This window comes from Maniola jurtina, chromosome 24 (genome assembly GCF_905333055.1).
Source record: "Maniola jurtina chromosome 24, ilManJurt1.1, whole genome shotgun sequence".
Classification (NCBI taxonomy): domain Eukaryota; kingdom Metazoa; phylum Arthropoda; class Insecta; order Lepidoptera; family Nymphalidae; genus Maniola; species Maniola jurtina.
This window is the reverse complement of record NC_060052.1, coordinates 1,460,951-1,483,721: the sequence shown is the minus strand read 5'-3', so window position 1 is coordinate 1,483,721 and position 22,771 is coordinate 1,460,951. Positions and strand designations below refer to the sequence as shown.

At 38.0% G+C, this 22,771-nt stretch overlaps 3 protein-coding genes across 4 annotated transcripts; 1 reads left to right on the top strand and 2 right to left on the bottom strand.

Moving 5' to 3' along the window:
* Positions 1-840: 840 nt before the first annotated feature.
* LOC123877652 (general transcription factor IIH subunit 3) lies at positions 841-12,477 on the bottom strand. Its single transcript, XM_045924500.1, has 9 exons — positions 12,313-12,477; positions 11,345-11,525; positions 10,910-11,008; positions 9,571-9,667; positions 4,056-4,172; positions 2,728-2,856; positions 2,012-2,147; positions 1,126-1,162; positions 841-1,016 (listed from the first exon to the last, which is right to left on the bottom strand). The coding sequence occupies exons 1-9, from the start codon at positions 12,326-12,328 to the stop codon at positions 953-955; spliced, it is 876 nt and encodes a 291-aa protein (XP_045780456.1). The 5' UTR covers positions 12,329-12,477; the 3' UTR covers positions 841-952.
* LOC123877657 lies at positions 5,390-21,772 on the top strand. 2 transcript variants are annotated; one of them, XM_045924507.1, is made up of 6 exons: positions 5,390-5,735; positions 6,517-6,697; positions 8,006-8,302; positions 8,660-8,772; positions 9,183-9,217; positions 21,762-21,772. In XM_045924507.1, the coding sequence occupies exons 1-5, from the start codon at positions 5,722-5,724 to the stop codon at positions 9,199-9,201; spliced, it is 624 nt and encodes a 207-aa protein (XP_045780463.1). In that variant the 5' UTR covers positions 5,390-5,721; the 3' UTR covers positions 9,202-9,217; positions 21,762-21,772. The 2 variants fall into 2 exon arrangements, with proteins under 2 accessions (XP_045780463.1, XP_045780462.1); XM_045924506.1 differs by lacking the exon at positions 21,762-21,772 and having other exon boundaries at positions 9,183-9,324.
* LOC123877632 (snRNA-activating protein complex subunit 4-like) lies at positions 15,532-18,589 on the bottom strand. Its single transcript, XM_045924458.1, has 2 exons — positions 16,138-18,589; positions 15,532-16,026 (listed from the first exon to the last, which is right to left on the bottom strand). The coding sequence occupies exons 1-2, from the start codon at positions 18,327-18,329 to the stop codon at positions 15,822-15,824; spliced, it is 2,397 nt and encodes a 798-aa protein (XP_045780414.1). The 5' UTR covers positions 18,330-18,589; the 3' UTR covers positions 15,532-15,821.
* Positions 21,773-22,771: the final 999 nt, after the last annotated feature.

The window sequence follows — 22,771 nt, the reverse complement described above, 5'->3', positions numbered from 1 at the left end:
TTCTAGATCAACGGGAAGTACCCTATAGGTTTTCTTGACAGACACGACGGACGGACGGACAGACGGACAGACAGACAGACAACAAAGTGATCCTATAAGGGTTCCGTTTTTCCGTCGTAATCATGAAAGGCATCAACAGCAAGTACCATATTGCGTGGCGACAAATTTACGCTGTTTTGCCACTTCTATACTTATTCTAAATTCTGTGGGTTACCCTGATAACAAAATTATAAAAATTTGTATGATGCAAAAAATAAAGACTGATTTCTGAACGCTGATAAATTATATGCATTTTTTATCTTTTACAACCTGAAGATACTAATAATACAATTAACTGATAGGGTAACCTTAGGATTAAAGTAACTAAATAAATAAATTGATATTATGATAAGTTTATGCAATAAAAATGTATTTTATTATTGTTTTTTATGATTATATTTATATACAAAGTCAAAGTCAAAATAATTTATTCAAAGTAGGTACAATTGTACTCCTTTTGATGGTCGAAATTGTTAAACTTGTACGATATAGTGGTGATAATTAATTACGTTACTTAAAACTAAAGCTACGAGGGTCCCAAACGCGCCCAAGTCTGAGAAGAGCCCACAACAAACTCAGCCGGGTATTAATTATTACTTACCGAATATGTTATGAATGCATCAAGAACTCAAAGATCAGAATCGATGCCATTACTCATACCCCTTCCAAGTTAACCCGCTTCCATCTTAGACTACATCATCACTTACCATCAGGTGAGATCGCAGTTAAGGTGGATGCGAGGGGTCTGCCCGTCGCTTGCCCCTTAAAGGCTAACTTGTATGAAAACAAAAAAAAACCACATACAAATTACTATTATTTATTTTGTAATCAATTTACGTACATCAATGTGCTTTTATTGATTGATAAATAATCTAAATCATTAAATCGATCATTAACTTATAGATCTATTTTGTTAAGTTTTCATTTTCTTCTTCTTTAACTTGATGGCGAGGGGACCTCCGATTTTGAACACCGTGCTGAAAAAAAATTTTTTTTTTAAGTGAATATATTTAATTCCATAGAATAATAATTCTTATTTTTAAAAATTATACATTGAAATCTATTGTAAAAAAAATCTATACTCACTGACAAGTTGTGCAGATCGGACTGAATTTACAGAACACTGAAAATAAAAAAGATAATATTAACTTAACGTTTCTTAAATTATTAGCACTAGCTGATGCCCGCGACTGCGTTCCGGTCGATATAGGTTTTTAAAAATCCCGTGGGAACTCTTGATTTTTCGGGATAAAAGTAGCCTATGTGTTAATATCTAAAAATTGGGTAAAATCTATGTCCATCACCCAAATCTTCAAAAAACATTCAAACATCCACACTTTCACATTTTATAATATTATTGGAATTGTAAAATTAATAGGTACTTGAAAAGAGCAACCGCCGAGTTTCTTGCTGGTTCCTTTCGGTAGGAACGGCATTCCGAACCAATGGTAGATTATTTTGACGATTCAAAAGCACTTTTAAAAAGTTTATTTGAATAAAAATCTATTCTATTCTATAGGATCGCAAGATCATAGCATGTGGTAGTTCATACCTGTTTTCCGAGACACAGTTTTTACTAGTTCGGTAAACAGGTGCACAGTAATGTTTTGTCATTATGTATAACCAACTAGAGGATGCCCGCGGCTTCGCCCGCGTGGATTTCGGTTTTTTAAATCCCGTAGAAACTCTTTAATTTTCCGGGATAAAAAGTAGCCTATGTCCTTCCCCGGGATGTATCCCAAGTCTGTACCCATTAAAATCGGTTCAGTGGTTGGGCCGTGAAAACCTAGCAGACAGACAGACAGACAGACCGACACACTTTCGCATTTATAATATTATTAAGTATGGAAGTATGGATTTAAGTCAATATGTCTTGTTATGTTTATGTTATATTTGTTGTTGAGCCTAATAAAATTTATCTTATCTATGTTGCCGATGTATAGGCTAAGGATTTTTTTTAATGACCACTTACCACTAAGACACACGGAGCACACATAGCCAATGGTGAGTAGTTCGCGATGGCAGAAGCAAGCGGCCCTGTAGTCCACTCTGCCTCGACCGGGCAACACTAACTCCTTGCGTTCCCACGCTTCTGGCAGAAATACCCACTGAAACAATGACATTATACCTACTATGTTATGTTCATAATACAGGGTGTAACCTCCAGAACGCTAGCAAAAACGAAGACAGGTAATAGTACTGATGATTACTGGTAAGATACGTACCATAAAAAAACTACGAAACTTTTTTTTTTTAACTCCTGTACACACAAAAAAAAGAAGTTGCAAATAAAACATCTGACTGGCGCTAGAGGTCAACGAACGTTCCGTAAATAGGTTGCTTGAAGTCAATGGCGTGTCGCAGGTGAGGTATTGACCCCAAGTTTTGCACGCTATACAATGCGGGTTTCAAAAATATTAAATCATTAAAACTACAAGATAAGGATAATGGTTACTGGCATTGGATTGTATTCAGATAGAATTATAATAACGCTAAAATTTTGCTAGCATTCTGATTACACCATGTATGACAAGGCACATAAAATTCGGGCTCACTGATAAGTAAGACAGAAGATATAAAAGCACGAGAGTGAAAGGGACAGTGCTTTACAAATGTGATCCAAGGTCAATCTGGCCATGGTGGCGCCATCTTGGTTTAAGACACCAAGCTACCAAACGAGAGACTCACCAGTAAATACTGCAGCAGGCCGTCCAAAGAAGGGACCTTCAAGTAGAGACCTCCTGTGATGTCGCAGCCTTGTTGCAGTAAACTGAGATGTTTGTCCAGCGAGCATACGTCTAACAATACTTGCTGCTTCTGAAAAATATACATAAATATAAATCTCTTACAACTGGACTCACGTATATCGGTTGATATTGATGATACACTAGAAAGTGCCAAGTGGGCCAAGTGCTAAAGCCATTTATACTATTTAAAAATATGCTCCTGAGAAAAGCATATTATACTATCGAAGATTATGTAAATGATAAAAAAGCGTGGATTTGACCTGCAATTCGCTCCAGCAATGCGCAGGACTTCAATTGCTTTTATACATATGGCATAATATTGTATATCAGATCTTTGAAAAGAGCAACCGCCGAGTTTCTTGCTGGTTCTTCTCGGTAGGAAAGGCATTCCGAACCAGTGGTAGATGCTTTTGACGATTCAAAAGAACTTGTAAAAGTCTAATTGAATAAAAATATTTTGAATTTGAATTTGAATTTGAATTTTACTGGTATTTCAAACGAATTTCTGCCTTTTATCTTTTTTCGAGGAGCATCAGCTGATCAGTGATCGTCAATACGGTTTTCGCCACGGCTGATGAGTTAATGATCTTCTTATATCTCTCACGCACCGCTGGGCGGAAGCCATTGACAGCAAGAGAGAGGCCCTGGGGTCAGTCTTGATATTGTAAAAGCCTTTGATAGGGTTTAGCATGGGGTACTTCTATCGAAACTACCATCCTAAGGACTACCAGAGAAGCTATGTAATTGGGGTCGCCAGCTTCTTTGATCGCCGCAGCATTAAAGTCGCTGTCGACGGTTTTTTCTCGGAACTCAAGCCCATCAACGCTGGCGTCCCACAGGGCTCAGTTTTATCACCCACACTGTTCATCCTGCATATCAATGACATGTCACATGACAACAACATCCATTGCTATGCGGATGATAGTACGGGTGATGCCCTCTACAAAGGACATGCACAGCTTACCCGCGTAATCCTAGGGGCGTGTAGGGCTAAACTTGTGTCTGACATAGAAACCTGCCTAGGTAAAGTGTTTGAATGGGATTCACAAAACTTAGTGCAATTTAACCCAACGAAAACACAAGTTTGTGCGTTTACCGCCAAAAATACCCCGTTTATCTTACCTCTTCTCTTTCAGAGCATCCCCCTCACCCCTTTCAACCGCATTGGGATTCTTGAAGTACATATTTCGAGCAGCGGTAATCACTTAACACCAAGTGACCCACCTGCTCATTTGCTCGCTATTTTTTTATTAAAAAAAAATATCTTACCTGTGCAGTAAAGAACACATTCATGTAGTTGATGTACTGCGCCGCGGTGTCGGAGCTGCCGGTCACGATGAGGATGCGGCTGCTCAAGCGGATCCCGGGCGGAGACTGCCTGCGCATCTGTATTCAATCATCACTCCCTCAAGCTAAGTTTTTTTTTCTCTCGTCTGGCTTTACTGAGATTAGCCTATGTGAAGTTTGTAGTTATTTACAAGTTAGGGAAACAATATAAGTATGGAATTCGTCAGTGCCGGCGCTCGCCGACACACGCGCGGCGTCCCTTTAGAGCGCTTTCCACAAGGAACATTTATACTCTAGGGAGGCTTTCCAGTCAGTTACACCAGTAAACACAAAAACCGCCCACAAAAAAAAAAAAAAACAAAAAAAAAACACTCCAAAAAGGCACCTCATGCGCGCCAGCAAATGCCAACACAGACGAAGTCCCAAGCTAAGTTTGCACCTCGCGTCAATAACGCCACACTGACGTTTAGGTACGGTATGCGAACCGTACTGACGCGACAAGACGACCGCGGGGAGGTGGGCGGGGAAGTGGGAGAGGCGCCGCATTCCAGCGAGGTGCAAACTTAGCTTGAGTCTTGACCGAGTTATACATACTATAGGCATATACAGTGTAACCAAAACACTAGCAAAAACGAAGACAGGCGAATTGAATATCTATAACACATAACTGAGTAGGTTCCTAGGCACCACTCCACTACCGCCTACCGACCGGGTGAGCATGGGTTGCACATTTATCTATTATACCAGTCTAGAGATTCTCCCCGAGGAAAGGATAAAAATTGTATCTTCCCCGCCAGCATTATACAGTCCGACAAGGCTCTTTTGGCACATGAGTGAGGGCGCAGTTGTCGCTTTGTGCACTTCTCTAGATGGCGGCTTTAGTTTCAATTTTGGCTACGCGCCAAAAGAGCTTTGTCGGACTGTACTCTCCGAGCATGGGCGCATGGGTGGATAAATTATCCAGTATTCTATTCACAGTAGAACGGGGAAAGGCTAGTCCCCACGAATGTCAAAAAGTCATTTTTTTTTTCTTCTCTCGTCTGGCTTTACACTGATTAGCCAATGTCAAGTGTGTAGTTATTTACAAGTTAGGAAAACTATATGTATAAGTATGGACTTCGTCTGTGCTGGCGCCCGCCGACATACACGCGGCGCCCCTCTAGAGCGCTTCTCAGTCAGTTCCTTGGTCAGTTCCACCACCAATAAACACCAGCGGGACACAAAAACCGGCCACTTCTAACAAAAAAACACTCCAAAAAGTCACAACACGCGCGCCAACAAACGCCACCACAGCAAAGTTCCAGTCATTATTTTTATCTGTGCTGCTGATTTATGTTACTTGTCTGTGGCCGTTTTTTTAATTTTAAAAGGGCTATTAGAATCCGGAGCCATAAAATAGTTTAAAAAAATTTGTGTCCTTGAAAATATTGTAATTTAACTCTGTGATTTAAACTGCTACCTACAAAAATTAGAAACAAAATTAGAAATTGAAAAATTTAAAATAGGGGAAATTCTCATCACCTATACATCGATGCCTATTACATATTACATAGTTTTACGAGTAAAACTGTGCCTATAACCATTCTTTTAAAATTGGCTCTTCAATTCTTGCATTTTGGCGAAGTAAATTACGCCCAATTGGTAAAAAATGAGTATGAAAAAGTAAGTTCTATCATAAAATGTTTTACAAGTAATATACTTAATAAGTACCAAAGTCGTATGTTTACAAGTGACTATTGTTTTCCTTTTGAAAAGCGAAATGTAATGAAAAATAGTGAAACGAAATTTATTCTCCCAAGAAATCTCAAAATTATAGATAAATACTTACTATTTTTAACGTGTTGTTTCATTCTAATTCTATCCTCAATTATTTGACAAATATTTGTGTTTATTATTATTTAGAGAGAGAGAAGGGCCTTGGCAGTTAAATGTAATATGTTGGCCCGCAGGTTCGCCCGATGTAGTAAAGAGACAAAAATCACGCTTTTCAAGGCATACTGCCAAAACTTCTACTCGGGAAGCTTGTGGGTCAACTTTTCAAAAAAGGCCATAGACACCCTAAGGGTGCAGTATAATAATGGTTTTAGGATGCTGTTGGGCTTGCCGCGGTTCTGTTCAGCCTCAGGCATGTTCGCAGACGAGCGGACTGATGACTTCTTTGCAATAATGCGGAAGAAGTCCGCATCACTGCTGAAAAGACTGCGCTCAGGTTCCAACAGCATCCTGAACATGTTTGCGAGCAAGATGGACTCACCAATGCTTAAACACATTGTTAAAGTGTTGGTGAGGCCACCTTTGTAAATAATTCTGTCTGTTGCCACGAATATAGTTTAGGTAAGGTACTAACATTAGGTTTTTAAGTGTCTGTATACTAACAAATTGAGCCATAGTTGCTTTAAATAAAAGGATTATTATTATTATTATTATTATTATTATTATTCAGATCAAGAAGCAAAAAAGCCCAAATAGAAATGTTGGTCGACTTTATGGCGACCCACAATCGCCTTGCCACTGGTAATTTCGCAGGGCCCTTAGAGGCTAGAAGGGCAGAAACCCAGTGGCAACTTTTGAAAAATATATTAAAAAAATATGGGCCAGACAGGTCAATTGATCAGTGGAAACAGGTAAGTACATAACTTAATACTACAATTTTGTGTTAAAGTCAGTACACAAAGTTGAAATGATAATAATATTACATGTCATCAGTGCTTATGATACTTAACAGGGCTCTCTCCGTCACTTACTTCATACAATCGTAGTTCCAATTTCATTTGAATATCAAGCAACCAATGTCCATGAAATTTTGCAGACATATTCTAGAAACTAATATCTGTACCTGTGGTGTTTTAGATTTTTCTAAAAGTATGTAGTTTCAAAATTACAGGAGCTCAAAATTTGTATGTGAATTTTTAAGACCGCATAACTTTGAAACCTAATATTTTAACAGAAATCTGGAAAACCACAGGCATAGATATTAGTTTCTAGAATGTCCGCAAGATTTCATGGACTTTGGTTGCTTAATATTCAAATGAAATTGGAACTACGATTGTATGGAGCGAGTGACGGAGAGACCCCTCTTAAGTATTTCTCTATTTACCTTTGTCTCCCTTATTTTGTAAACAATAGTTACTTTTTGTTTTTTTTTTGTTTTGAAACCACACATTAAAAGTTGTTTTTAATTATTGTACAGTTTAAGAGGGCTCTCTCCGTCACTCGTTTCCACTCGTTTCATACAATCGTAGTTCCAATTTCATTTGAATATTAATAATAATAATAAATAGGTTTTATTGCTTTCTTATTGCTAGTGACTAGTGACATAAACATGTGTTAACTAAACTAAATCTATAAAAATAAAAACTAACAATTAGCAATAGGCCGCAAACTCAACAACCAACCAAAGCCCATGAAATTTTGCACATATATTCTAGAAACTAATATCTATGTCTGTGGTTTTCCAGATTTCTGTTAAAATATTCGGTTTCAAAGTTACGCGGTCTTAAAATTTTCATACAAATCTTTGAGCCCCTGTAATTTTAAAACTACATATTTTTAGATAAATCTAAAACACCACAGACACAGATATTAGTTTCTAGAATATGTCTGCAAAATTTCATGGACTTTGGTTGCTTAACATTCAAATGAAATTGGAACTACGATTGTATGAAACGAGTGGAAACGAGTGACGGAGAGAGCCCTGTTAAGTTCTTTGTTTATTTAAGGTTAAGTAGTTTATTCATATTGTGTCACCCTAGTTTTATTGTTAAGCTGTGGATAGTGTAGTTGATTACATATTTACTAATATTGTACGATAGATATATAGTTTTAATATAAAATATGTAATTGTTTATTGACCCAAATAAATAAAATAAAATAAATTAAATAATACATGTCAGCGACAAAGAAGTGCATAATAATTGTAGTTTTATTTGCAGACATGGAAGGACTTGAAAAAAGCAGCACGTCATGATAACGCTGAAGAAAATATTTCATCAGCCCCTTCCACTAGCAATCCAGCCCTTACCACCAGCTATCCAACCCGATCCACTAGCTATCCAACCCCTTCTACCAACCATCCAACCCTTTCTACCGGCCATCCAACCCTTTCTACCAAGCATCCAACCCCTGCTCCCAGGCATCCAACCCTATCCACCAGCCATCCAACAGCCCAAAGCAAAGAACATCTGGACGAATCATTTGACCACTTGCGTGATAATAATGAAATTTTACAAGTAACAATTCTTTTGGATACCTTCATTACTAATTGCATGCCCAAATCAAATCAAATCATTTTATTTGCTCAAATGATAGGTTACAATAGTTATTACAATTAAATTGGGTATCACCACATTTGTCATGGAATGGCGTGCAAATTACGTGCGTGAAACATTAGGAGTTAACATCACTCAAAGTCCATGTTACCTACTCAATTTGAAGTCAAAAAATTCCTTAAGGTCCTAAAAATTGTGCATATTAAGCCATTTCAAAAGTCCAGTTTTGAATCTATTAAAAGGCAAGTGAAGGTAGCCATATAATTCCCTTCTTGAATAATATTGTTCTTGTAAAGTCAATACAACCACATTTTTCAGAGTATACATGAAGGGCTAGGTGAACACAATGATCTTTTGCGAGAGCAGAATGAATTGCTTCGAGCTCAGAACATTATCCTATCACAGAGAAATAAACTGAAAAGGTTGAAAAGGTAATCATAGAAGTAAAATAGAATTAAAATGTTTCGATTTTCAAAATAAGATAACTATACGAACTGGGGTATCATATGAAAGGGCTTTACTTGTACATTCTAAAACAGATTTTCATTTATTTTTATGTATAATAGTTTTTGATTTATCGTGCAAAATGTTGGAAAAAATACCTGAGTACGGAACCCTCAGTGCGCGAGTCTGACTCGCACTTGGCCGGTTTTTTTTTATATATTTATTAGCCTCTCTTTTTGTTGTTCAACGAAAGCTGGTTTGATCCATAGATGAGGGATTTCTTTCATCACTTGTTATATTTTCTAGTCTGTCCGTTCCTTGGTAGGGCAAAGCCCTAATATTATAAATATTATATAAAGGTATGTGTATTTAATGCCTACTTATTTCGTTTTTTCAGATTTTCTCGAAGATTTTAAGAGAGCAACAAAATTTGTTTGCCTAGTGCCAATAAATAAATTAAAAACCTATGTACCTAGAGGATTTGGACATTTTTGTAATTTGAATTTTGTATTTTGTAATATAATAAGTTATTCTATGGCTGTGTTGTTTGATTTGAAGTTTGAACATTATTGTAAAACTGTTACTACTTTTTATCCCGGAAAATCAAGTTCCCACGGGATTCTCAACGTCCTATACATTCAACCGATTGATATGAAACTGATGATACCCGTGCCTTAAGGTCAATTCACACTGGAACGGCAGCGGCCAGCAACGCGACGAGGCCGTCTTTTCATCATAAAAAATGGAATGTGCCCGTAAATTTGGATTTTGGTCTTTTTACTTACCCTAGTAATAAAACATAGAGCCATCGCCAAAGCTCCAGCCAACAGAGACTCCCCCGGCCTTTCCTCCTGCGGCTGACTCTTTATTAAGTTTACTAATCTGTAACAATTGTGACAAATGTCTGTGTGTTCTGCAGGTCGATTCCGAAAAACCTGCATCAATCATTGTTATAATCGCAAATGTTGTGATTGGCTGAATTTATGTTATTCTTGTTGCAACAATGCATTGTAGCCAATAGTGAGCGAGCGTCAACCAATCAGAGGTGATTGCGATCGTGGCATTGTAGCTGTCAGTCTACCGCAATTGAGCTGCTGGTTCATAGATCCGTAATAATGTCCTCCCGACCACGGCCATGGCCGCCAATCTCCATAGAGATAAGCCAAAGATAAAGCAGGAGATATTATAGTGTACAAGGGTGTGCGCAGACACGGGTGCATTGTCTATTCCCTCACTCTCATAGTCTGATGTGACGGAAATCCGATACGACTAGAGAGAGATCAAGCGCAGGACTGACGGCTTAGCGTGCTCTCCGAGGCACGGGGTTCCAACAGCACCAACTTCCTGACCCCGGGGCTAGTAGGTACAAGAAATTTCTTAACAGAGAAATCCAATATCTACTTTTTGGCCCGACCCGGGACTCTAACCCAGGACCAGTAGACCAACAAGGCAGTCATACTAATATAATGCGAAAGTATGTCTGTCTGTCCGTCTTTTCACTGCCTATCTTTTTAACCCATTTCATTAAAAGATACAGAGATAATTGCATTCCGAGGATGAACTTTTTGTCCCAAAAAATCAAAGAGTTTCCATGGGATTTTAAAAAAACCTATGTCAACTTGGATGAAGTTCATCATTTTACTGTGAGTGATTTCCACTATAAGTACAGGTTGTTACGGCTATATTCACGTAGTTAGTTGACGTAAGCCCGACTAGTTTTCAACCCATCTAGGGTCCTTTTTCATAGGGACTCAGCTCGCTGTGCATCGGGGTTGAGACAGTGTGGTAACAACCTATACTTATAATAAAGTTCATTTTTTTTTTGTACAGGATAGCTTGCATCTTACAGATGGATATAGGCTACTTTTTATCCCGAAATGCAACCTATATCCACAAGAATTAGCAGGGCATCTATAACAAACTACCAACAAAACTATGTTTTCTAATTGACTACTATGTTTTCAAATGATTCTTGAAGAGATGTTTGTGAAACAAAATGATTCACCAACTTAGATTTTTGTCTCTATCATTTATATTATGTGAATGACAGAGAGAGCACCATACTAATTTCTTTCCTCAGATAGTGTATATGTATAGTGTTAGTATATTTTCAAAAGAAGTTACCTCATTTTGATAGTTTTCTCTACAAGTGTAAACAGCTCATACTGGCCATCAATTTGTCGCACATCCAAAGGTTTGCCCGGGGAGGGGTACAAGTATTCACTGGAAAAGGAAATTAATGGAATTTAAGAGGATCGTCTAGTTGTAAATTTTCAAATTTATTCCCTGTAATGTAGGTGAATTTCAATAATTTTTAGAAATATTGTAGACATAATGAAGAACTATGCTGTGTTAATACTATTTATTTTAATGTTCTCAAGGGTGTATAAAGTCCAATTTGCACTTGGCCGGCATGGCAGATCATAGGCTAAACCCTTCTCATTCTGAGAAGATCTGTGCTCAGTAGTGGGCCGGATGGGTTTCTAAGCCACACTTTAACTACATATTGCACTGACTTCCAAGCATTCCTTTGATAAATCCAAAATTCTATTAACACACCTTTTGTGAAAATGACAGCCTATCACAGCTAGCTGGTTTCTGGATTTTTGCATCAAGTGGGAGTTAGCAAACGCTATAATTGCATCGAGGCATCCTGTCAGCACCTTTGGGTCCTCAGTTATATACCGTTGGTTTGGATTTGTGTCTACTATTATCACTAAAAGGCTGCTGTCGGACGGACCTAGAACAGAAGTAGCTTTATTAAAGTACCTAGCATAAATTTGAACTACCATATCGCCTAATACACAGGTTTTCTACTTATTTTAGGGACAGTAGATCTTTAAAAATATAATTTATAAAAAATTATAATTCTATAAAAATAGCATAAACATGGTTTATGCTATTTATAAGCTTATTTTTGTTATTAAATATTAATAATTTCAGTTTTTTAATAGATTACTAATTTAAAGTACTTAAGTATATAGATTAGTATTAGTGAACTCGCCATCCTCATATAAACTTTTTACAGTTTACAGAGGATGGCTATCTGTGCTTATAATTGTGTTTAATGTTTGTGAACAATAAAGGAAAAAAAAAATATGCTTCTCGCTGCATAATCCACACAAATATTACAAATACGAAAGTATGTATTTTTGTAACCTTATAACAGAGTCAATTTTGGCAAAAGGTAGATACAATTTAACTTCCAGGAGAAAGACAAAAACTTTTAAAAACCTGTGTCGGGACCAAGTCACGAATATCATCTAGCTAGTCCATCTTCTTCTTCTTCTAGTCCATACATAGTTAATAAATATTGTAAGTGGAAAGTGTGTGATGTGTCCCATCAGTTTAACCGATTTTGATGACCGCTCGTACCGGAACGCTAAATCGCTTGACGGTACAGTAGACATGGCATAAACATGGTGGCAGTACCAGAAATCCAATCCGATTTACCATAATTTTTCAAAAACTATGGAACTAATGAATCAAAACAAACCATTTTTGAGGTTATATTAAAGTTTACTCACAATCGTCGTCTGCCATTTTTCGTGATGAGTTACAAATTCTAGATCAATGCTTTTCCGTAAGTTTATACAATTTATATACAACTATAAGAAAAAAATGGTTTAAAATACGTTAAAATATCAGTGTTTTGATTTCGACACTTCAGCCGTTTTGTTTGGGGCCTATTCAAGTAGTTTGACATTGACACTTGACAGGTGGGCGCTAGTGATCGCAATTCCACCTCTGATTGGCCAACACTCATGAACATTCACTCACTATTGGCTCATAATACGTAATAGTACAGGTGCTATTGGCTTAAATCATCAAACTGACATTTCGCTCCGCATGCAACACTTTTTTTTTCTCTCTCTTCTGGCTTTACAAAGATTAGCCAATGTCAAGTTTGTAGTTATTTGTAACAAGTTAGTAACTTGTTACAAGTTAGTTAAACTATACAAGTATGGACATTGGACCCCGGTCTGTGCCGGCACTCGCCGACGCGACATACGCACGGCACCCCTTTAGAGCGCTTTCCAGTCAGTTTTAACAAAAAAAGAGCACGCCCGCCAGCTAACACCAGCACAGACGAAGTCCATGCAACACTTCTATTTTGAAAAATTCCCGCTACCTATTTCCTTGATTAGGGTTCCGCACCAAAATAGTAACAAGTGTAAATTAAAAATTTATAACACCCCCGACAAGTGAAGGTTACAGTAACTAGAAAAGAGCTGATAACTTTCAAACGGCTGAACCGATTTTCTTGGATTATAGCTAAAAACTAAAATCGGTTCATTAGTTTAGGAGCTACGATGCCACAGACAGATACACAGACACACAGATACACACGTCAAACTTATAACACCACTCTTTTTGGGTCGGGGGTTAAAAAGAAATGCTCCTTGGTGACATGCAAGGCTCAATTCACACCGGGATTGCAGCGGCCTGCATTCGGCAAGGAAACTGTACGTTTAGATTGTAAATGATGGGGTTGGTTATTTATAGCACTTCTAAATCGAGGGGTGAGCAAAATGTGGAGCGCGCGATGCTGCTGGAGCCCCGTTTTTCGAGCTTCTCAAGCAATATTAGACTTTTTAACCCCCAACCCAAAAAGAGGGGTGGTATAAGTTTGACGTGTGTACCTATCTGTCTGTGGCATCGTAGCTCCTAAACTAATTAACCGATTTTAATTGTTTTTTTTTATTTGAAAGGTGGCTTGATCGAGTGTTCAGAGCTATAATCCAAAAAAAATCGGTTTAATAATCCAAAAAAAGTTATCAGCTCTTTTCTAGTTACTGTAACCTTCACTTGTCGAGGGTGTTATAAATTTTTAATTTACACTTGTTAGTTAAGTGTGTAGATATACTTTAAAATTACTATACGAGTGCTCGGCCGCTGCAATGCCGGTGTGAATTGAGCCTAATAAAAATGTGTAGGTGAAGGAGGACAGAATAATAAATTAAAAACCTTGTTTTTACAGTTTTTATATTTCATTGAAAGTACATACCTACATTAGATACAATACTTCCATACATACAATACATTTAATTTGTGTCAAGTTACTTAAAAGGTCATATTTATATTAATTAATGGTAATATTCATTATTCATTAAAAAAATCATTATTATTCATTTAAAAAAATCTAATTATTCATCATTAAAATTATTCATTAAAAAAATCATTATTATTCATTTAAAAAAATCAAATTATTCATCATTAAAATTATTCATTAAAAAAATCATTATTCATAAAAAAAATCGGTCAAGTGCGAGCCGGACTCGCGCATGAAGGGTTCCGTACCATCTACAAGAAATAAGCCTTTTTTTTAATAGTCATTTTGAAATTCTTATTTGTTGTTATAGCGGGAACAGAAATATACCTACATTCTGTGAAAAATTTCACCTATTTATTATGGTTCACTAGATACATCCCGCTGACAGACAGACGGGCAGCCATTGGAGTCGGGACCCTATTACTAAGACCCCCTAGAAGAAGTATTGAAGAAGAAGTATTGAAGAAGCAGTATTGGCACCCTTCGTTCGGGTAGGAACCCTAAAAAGTAGCTATCTAAAGTAATAATAAGACATAATAAAATCTGGTCAATGTAGGGCATTATGTAGAAGGCTTAAAACTAACGTTGAAATCTATAGAGTGCACTTTGACTTTGCTTAGACTTAAGTTTCAGTTAAAACGAGACAGATTTATGCCAACGGTATAACGCTGTCTTGTTTTAACAGTGTCTTAAGTCTGAGCAAAGACAAAGTGCCCTCTATAGATCTCAACCTAAGACACTTAGGTCACATTTGCAGAGCACTCTCTTTCCCTCATGTTTTAGTACTCCTGAGTTTGATAAGTATTATGCGTTCAAGCTAAGAAAGGGAAATCATATCCGCCATATTGTGATGTCCTAGTTAGAAATATATTTTGATTCAATATATTTTTAATGCATGTTGCAAGATGGCACGAAGATATCAAAGAAGCAGCTGGAAAGAGGTGGATGTTGCTCACCAAGAGCAGAAGTATATGGTGTGCTATAAAGTGGTCTTTGTCCTGTAGTGGACTAAAATAGGCTTAGATAATGATGATGATGATATTTTTAATACTATTTAAGGTGCCCACGCACTCGAACTGAACTGCAGCTGAACGGCAGTGACGTACGCGCGTCGCGGCTGAAGAGAATATCGTGCGGGGCGCTGACGCGACGCGCAGTTCAGCTGCGGTTCAGTTCAAGTGCGTGGGCACCTTTACAGTGAACTTTGTCCTACAAAATATCAAAATAATATATTTTTAGCTATGACATCACAATTCACAACACAGTGGAAACCTATTTCCCTTTGTTAGTTTGGACACATGTTATGCTGTATAGTGTATACATTTCGAGAACTCATTCTCCATATTTGCTTGTGTCAACAGACATGTCAAACTCTTTAGTCCTTTTTTTCCCTTATTTAGAAGCTTAGTCACTGAGCCCTAGTTCGCACGAGCGTTAAAAAAGCGTTGCGTTAAAACCCGGCGTTACGCTGATAATACAAAGTGCGCGTTAAAAAAGCGTTGATGTGTGAACAGATACTTGGGAATGCATTTTTTCTATTTGAACGCTTTTTAACGGACTTTAAAAAGCTCCCGTGCGAATGAGGCCTTAAACTAAATGATAACGAAGCAACACAGTCACTCAGGCCTCATTCGCACGAGAGCTCTTTTAACGTCCGTTAAAAAAGCGTTCAAATAGAACAAATGCACTCCCAAGTATCTGTTCACACGTCAACGCTTTTTTAACGCGCACTTTGTATTATCAGCAAAACGCCGGGTTTTAACGCAACGCTTTTTTAACGCTCGTGCAAATTAGGGCCAAGGGTCATACATTTGACATGACAGTTGGGACAGAGCGAGTATGGGCAGCAAGTTCTGAAAATGTATGCATTATACGGGTTTGGGGCGGAGTAGGTGCAACAATAGTGCAACTGCTAATGTTTTAACAATCTTCAAACAGTTCCGTCCTTGACCACTGATCTATTGAAGCTACAATGTTCAAAATTCATGGCATGAAGTGATCCACAAAATAACTTTCATCAATATTAATTTTGTCGGCGGGTTTTGATGCCTTCAAGTCTATAATAGTTTCATATTCAATGTTTCTATTTTGCTTGTATTTAGGCGGTGGCAATGCTAAACCGTAGTCTGGTTTATCAGAGACAACATTTTGTCCGGCAGATTTTGATGTCGATGGCACAATCGTTTCTGCTGGCAACGTAAGATCAACATATGTTTGCTTGTATCTAGGTCGTGGCAATGCAAGACCATAGTCTTCTTTTTTACAATCAACATATTTTGTGACAGTTTTTGATGTTAATTCTGCATTTGTCATTTTACAATCTTCTGGCGACACACTCGATAGAAGCATCGGCCAGAGGAATAAGGAATTAAAGCGTTCCATGAGAAGATCAATTTCCTCCTTGACCTTAACATTTTTGATAAAGAAATTCATATGTTTGGAATCTTTCATTTCTGCTTCAGGGCTGACGAAATGTTTCATCAATTGTTTGCAGCCAGTAATTGTTGCGTAATGCGGTGGAAGCACACATGACAATGGCTTTTTTAAGGTATTTCCCCAAATGTCTACTTTTTCTGCCATTACAGTCTTTTTGAATGAATCTTTTCTTGAATATGTGCTGATTCTAACTGTGTTCTGCCCAGGTTTGCAATCTAGTAGGCCTTTGTATGTATTACATAACGGACTATCTTTAAACTTTTGCTTATTCAATTTTGCTTTCAATAAAATCAGTATATTTCGAAGAACTGTAATATTACAACTCTTGTTCTCTTCATCAATTACAGAATCTTTTTCTTGTCCCTCTTGGGATGCTTGTAAATTTCGTGCGTCTATTTTCCTCGCCTCCTCCTTAGTGATAAGGGCTACTATTGCTTCATCGATATCATCTTCTGGTGAATCTTTACTTATTTGTGATTTCTTCTTGATAATTATGTCCTTAGCTTCCTTTCTGCCTTCTAAAGCATCTTCTTCTACACGTTTTTTTAAATTCTCTATAGCTTTATTGAGATCATCAGTAGACCTTCCCTGTTCTAAACGCCTTGGGCCACGCCTCGGTGCATGCTTGAGGTCCACATTAGGATTTCTTCTCATCCATCTACATAATGTTGTGTATCTAGTTCTAACGTGTACTCTATCTTTTCCTGGAAAATATTGTGACACATTTGAAAAATTAGTAGATCCATCTTGGTTGGCTAGCAACCGAACTAATCTCCTATCTTCCTCAATTGTCCAAACTGTTGAATATTGTCTTTTGGTTAAGAGGTGGTGTCTTTCCCGGACCTGAGTTATGGAACGACCCTGGAGATATTCAGTTATCTTTCTGTACTTTGGCCCAAATTTATTGACACACGTTAGTATAACAGAATCTTCCTCAGGAAGAAATTTGCCTTTTCTGGATTCTAAGAGGCGAGCGTACTTGTTATAAACCTGTATGTTAGTCCTATTTTCCATTGAGGCTGCAACTTTGCCCCAAGGAATATAGTTGCCCTCCCTATGATATTGGATTAACAGCAAGAGATGATTTTCCTCCTCTTTTGTCCAAGTTCGTTTTGTAAAGTTGTTGTTCATGTTGGTACGGAAGTAAACAAAGCACTGGTAGCTGGTTCTGCCGGTGCCCAGCTCCTGAGCTATAGCATCCCAGTCTTGCAACTCCTTTTCGGAGGCAATTTTTTGCAAAGAAACATGTTCCGATTTGGACCAAGTATTTTTATTTATAGATGGATGCAGGAAAAGTTTCCATAGAGCTCTATATTCATTAGCGGTGTGCCTGCTGTTCATCTGGTTAGCGATGTGATGCCAGTCGTACTCCTCGTCTATCGGAAGAGCTAATGTTTGGAGAGACTCTCTATTGACACCAAGGAGCTCTTTTTTGAGGATGGATATTTTCCTATTATTTTTTGTTGATTTCAATCTTTTATTTTCACGTTGTAGGGATAGAATTTGTGAACTTAATTGTTCCTTCTTAATTTCTTTCGACATCTTGTGTATGAGCTTGGAAACTTCGCACTTGTCCTTCACAGTCCATCCGGGAGCAGAGCATGTGTTCGAGAAGTTGAACATCTCAGATTTATTCATCAATATGGTGTCCTCGTTGTCCGGGGCGGGAAAACCTCGCCTGTCTTTAAAGTATGGCTTCCCAAAGATGGCATAGGTAAATTTTCGTTTTCGCGGCTCCGACGCGTTCGCCTCGGGGACTTGGCCACCTTGAACTTCAGTTAGTCTCCGGCGGCATTCGAGTAATCGAGTTTGCAGTAAATCTTCAAGTTTTCGCAATTTCACATCCAGTATTCTATTACATATTAAGGCGGTTTCGATTTTGGATAGTTTGGCGTTCTCCCCGTGACTCGAAGTCGCCACAGGTGCAGACGCTTCATGAGATACGAAAGCACTCGTGCCGGGTTTGTGTTCCTCAATATCTATTTCTGTTATTGCAGTGCTATTTTCTAAATCATCGCTTTCTTCGCTACTAAACTCACTGTTTTCATCACTCATGTTGATTGGTTTGTGTTTGTTGGTTGTTTGGTCTTTGTTTTTGACTTGAATTTTTTAGTTTTTACCATCAAAATGCCCTTGATATTTGTCTAGGTTAAATCAAGAATATGGTACACATAGTGATTTTATATAGGATTATGGATAACATCACGATTCACGATCACCGGAACGAACAATCAATCATGAGACATGAATCAACAAAACTTTTATTCCAAAATCTTGTTCCCCACCGTTGCGTTGTTCTCGAAAATCAGGCCCATAGAGTAAAGTAATCTACGTAGTTGTCATCAAGTTAGATAGAGTTGCCGTATTCGAAACTTCAGATTGCCGTATTTATAAATAAAAAAACTAGCCGAGTGCGAGCCAGACTCGCGCACTGAGGGATGAATCAAAAACTATTATACATAAAAATAAATGAAAATCTGTTTATGAATGTACAGGTAAAGCCCTTTCATTTCATATGATACTTCACTTGGTATAGTTATCTTATTTTGAAAATTGAAACACATTTTAATTTTTTTTTAAATGATGTAACCACAAATTCACGGTTTTCAGATTAATTATTCCTGTACTTGTGCTATAAGACCTACCTACCCACGTTTTAGAATGTACAAGTAAAGCCCTTTTATATGATTGATGAAAAAAAGGGTTCCGTTTTCCCTTTTGAGGTACGGATCCCTAAAAATCATGAAATTGCCGTAACTATGACTTATTTTATTGATTAAAAATACATATTAAAAACAAAAAGTATAGGTTATATTAAATAGAAAAAAGAAATCTAGATATCTCATTAATATATTATATTATCGCCATAGAGATTTATAATAGACTCAACTACTTCGATATCGTGTAGCTAAAAATGTCGTACAGTTTGCTTGATTCCTGATGACTTGCTTTGCCAAAAGAATCTTATTTACAGTTGCAGTAACAAGTTTTCACAATCAGCATTACTGTGTATACCTAAACATAAAACGTCTAAGGAAAATTTCACTTGATCGGAATCGTAATTAACTTAAAGCTGTATCCTTGTGAATCCATTTAAAAACGATATTGGATTGACATAATATATTATCATACGGCAATGAAAAACCTACCGTATGCCGTATCATCTGAAATTATGTGGTCGAATTACCGTACATTATGGCAATTGTCGTATCAATGGCAGCACTGTTTATAACTGACAGGCCTGAGGTCAGCAGACTTATAAAATGGCGAATCGGTAGATTTGTGACTCTATGGATAAATTGTTCTCCAAAAATCGGTATTCTCGTACAGTCCTCACGGGTAACATTGTAAACATGTCAAACATGGTGAGTTGACGCGACGAATGCGACGCGAAGGCTGAATGGAAATATGTGTATATATAAAAATATAGTATAGTGGCATAAAAGTTATAAATTACCTGCAAAAATTAATTTTAAAATAACAGAAGCCTTCTTCGCTTACTATACATATAATAAAATTGTAGAAAAGTGGTGTCTGTACAATGGAAATATATATGAAAAAAGTAGCAGGGGTTGTTATTATATCGATGCCGAACCCGAAATTGTAATTAATTTTTTTTTGTCTGTTTGTCTGTTTGTCTGTGTGTTTGTGCACGCTAATATCAGAAACGGCTTATTCGATTTAGATACGGTTTTCACTAATATATTGTAGTAAGCTTCACTTAACATTTAGTGTTTATTTCATGTCAATCGGTTCATAAATAAAAAAGTTATGTCAATTTAAAGAATCACGCTGCCCGAAAAGTCACTATTCCACGCGAACGAAGTCGCGGGCACAGCTAGTATATGAATTAAACAAAAGAAATAAAAATATTTGATATTTTATGAATGTACAAATTAATGGCAATAGTATCATCATAGAAGCTTTTTTAAAGCATGTAGCTCGTAAGGTTTTCGTTTATGTTATTTCTTTTTCCAACCGCCGAGTTTATTGCTGGTTCTTCTCGGTAGGAAAGGCATTCCGAACCACTGGCAGTCGTGGTAGATGCTTGGTGATACGTGGTAGTCATCCGTTAGGACGTCCGTCTGCTAATCGGAGGTCAGGGGTTCAATGCCGGGCATGCACCTCTAAATTTTCGGAGTTACCTAATTATATATCACTTGCTTTAAGGGTGAAGGAAACACCCTAAAGAAGTCCCTATCATGAATTCCAGTGTAGCTTGTAAGTAGATATTCCATTGTTTCCATTAAAATATGTATTCGTAACTGCTGTGTTTCATTTTTTCCTCTGATATTTGCTCGTAAAGTGCCTTCTCTTGAATTATTGTGCTTTTATTTCTTACTCAATGTACAAGGCATACCGCATAGGTACCGGTAAGGTCACAGAAATCCAAATAATACTATACTAAGGCAGGTAAAGTGTTTCGTGAGGTAATCAACGGACAGGCGAATCTACGGGAACAACGAGTGTATTGTATAACTAGATGATGCCCGCAGCTTCGCCCGCGTGGATTGGTCAGATCCCCTGCAGCATCAGGATTGAGGAGTTGGAATCCAAATTTTTTATAGAACAATGTCGCAAAGTTCCCTTAACGATTAAAATAAAAATTACGCAAATCGGTTCAGAAATCTCGCAGATATCAATGTATTAGGTAGAAAAACACAACTCCATTTTTCAAAGTCGGTTAAAAAAGTAGCCTATGTTACTCCTTGGTTAATCCTCTACTTGTATGTGAAAGTCCCGTCAAAATCGGTTCAGCCGTTCCAAAGATTAGCCTTTTCAAACAGACAGACAGACAGGGGGCGCCAGCCAGGTAACCTCCCAGTGTGCCTGGATGCTGCTGGTCGCTTTTGGATGCGTCCGAGGGGAAGAGCAGTGTTCGGGCCGGTGCGCCCCGGTAACATGGCTAATAATTTCTCTTCGGAGATATTGTTGACTATGGCTAATGACCTGGCAGGGGGGGGAGGTTTCTCCGCGTGTCCCTCTGACTAGCAGAGGGCACAGTGGATGAAGCGGAGGATGGGACGCGGGCGACGTGCGCGTCCCAAGGTCGGGGGACGCACTTCGTTGGTGCGTCCCGGAGGTGCGTCGATGGGGACCGAGTAGGTCCCCGGTGGAGGGTCTGCCTTGGCAGACGTCGCTGGCTGGGTCGCGGTTGTTTGCTTCGGCCGTTCCCGTGACCCAGTCGCCAGGCGACGCGCAGTAGCGCCGCTGGGGTTTAGTGGGTATTCCGGTCGCCTCTCGGCCGGCGAGTCCCACATACCCTCCCTCCGGGGGGGGATGCGTAAATGCATTCCCCAGCGTCAACAAAAAAAAAAAAAAAAGACAGACAGACAGACAGAGAAAATTTTTAAAAACGTGTGATTCAGTTAAGGTATCGTTCAAATAACCCTATGAGCTTAATATGAGGTAGTTATTTCGAAATTACAGACAGACACTCCAATTTTATTTATTGGTATAGATATGGATACTCCCATAACAGTGTAGGTAAGTGTAAACAAAAGATTTAGAAAAGTTTTCGAACAAAGTAACTAATCAGATAGTCTCGCAACTAATAATAAGAGTGGGTAACTAATAAAGGAACATCTAATTACATGTTCCGAGCTGGTTCGATGTTATCATCTGAGCACGAGACCAGAGTCCGTACGACATCGAAGCATGATGGATTTGTGTAGAGCTACCTACGATTGGGTTATGTAACTGGGTAGGGCTGCCTGATGGCTCAATTATTATTAAAAAATAAAAAACCGGCCAAATGCGAATCAGACTCGCGCACTGAGGGTTCCGTACTCGGATATTTTTTCCAACATTTTGCACGATAACTCAAAAACTATTATATATATACTTACATAAAATAAATAAAAATCTGTTTTAGAATGTACAGGTATAGCCCTTTCATATGACACCCCACTTGGTATAGTTATCTTATTTTGAAAATTGAAACACGTTTAATTTTTTTTTTTAATGATGTAACCACAAATTCGTGGTTTTCAGATTTATTCCTGGACTTGTGCTATAAGACCAACCGGCTACCTACCTACCCTTCATGATTCTAGGTCAACAGGAAGTACCCTATAGGTTTCTTAACAGACATGACGGACAGACAGACAGACAGACAGACAACAAAGTGATCCTATAAGGGTTCCATTTTTCCTTTTGAGGAACGGAACCCTAAAAATATTTTAACTGTCTGAAAAAAGTGTCTGTGTTGTCTGTTGTCTTTGACGTTTCATACGCTTAATCGTCTTTAACGAAATTTGGTACAGATTACACTGGTGCCTGTAGTGTAGCTCGGACGCAGCCCAAGTGGGTGAAGTCTTTTTTTTTAATCCTTTATTTATAGGCTTTTACATTTATGCATGTCAGTCTTGGTCTAACTAAAGTTTCGAAATACGTTCTACAATTGTGTCGGACACCGCACATAGTCTGTCTCCACGGCGATGACACTGAGCGACACCGACACTACAACCGCAACAAGGTGTCCCAGTGGCGAACAC

Coding starts and splice junctions, on each gene's coding strand:
- LOC123877632 (XM_045924458.1), bottom strand. CDS start 18,329: ATGAGTGATGAAAACAGTGAGTTTAGTAGCGAAGAAAGCGATGATTTA. Junction 16,027..16,137: donor TGTAAAATGACAAATGCAGA/ATTAACATCAAA, acceptor TACGTTGCCAGC/AGAAACGATTGTGCCATCGA.
- LOC123877652 (XM_045924500.1), bottom strand. Junction 9,668..10,909: donor GAGAAAACTATCAAAATGAG/GTAACTTCTTTT, acceptor CAATTGTTACAG/ATTAGTAAACTTAATAAAGA. Junction 1,017..1,125: donor CCGATCTGCACAACTTGTCA/GTGAGTATAGAT, acceptor ATTTTTTTTCAG/CACGGTGTTCAAAATCGGAG.
- LOC123877657 (XM_045924507.1), top strand. Junction 6,698..8,005: donor CAATTGATCAGTGGAAACAG/GTAAGTACATAA, acceptor TTTTATTTGCAG/ACATGGAAGGACTTGAAAAA. Junction 8,303..8,659: donor ATAATAATGAAATTTTACAA/GTAACAATTCTT, acceptor CACATTTTTCAG/AGTATACATGAAGGGCTAGG.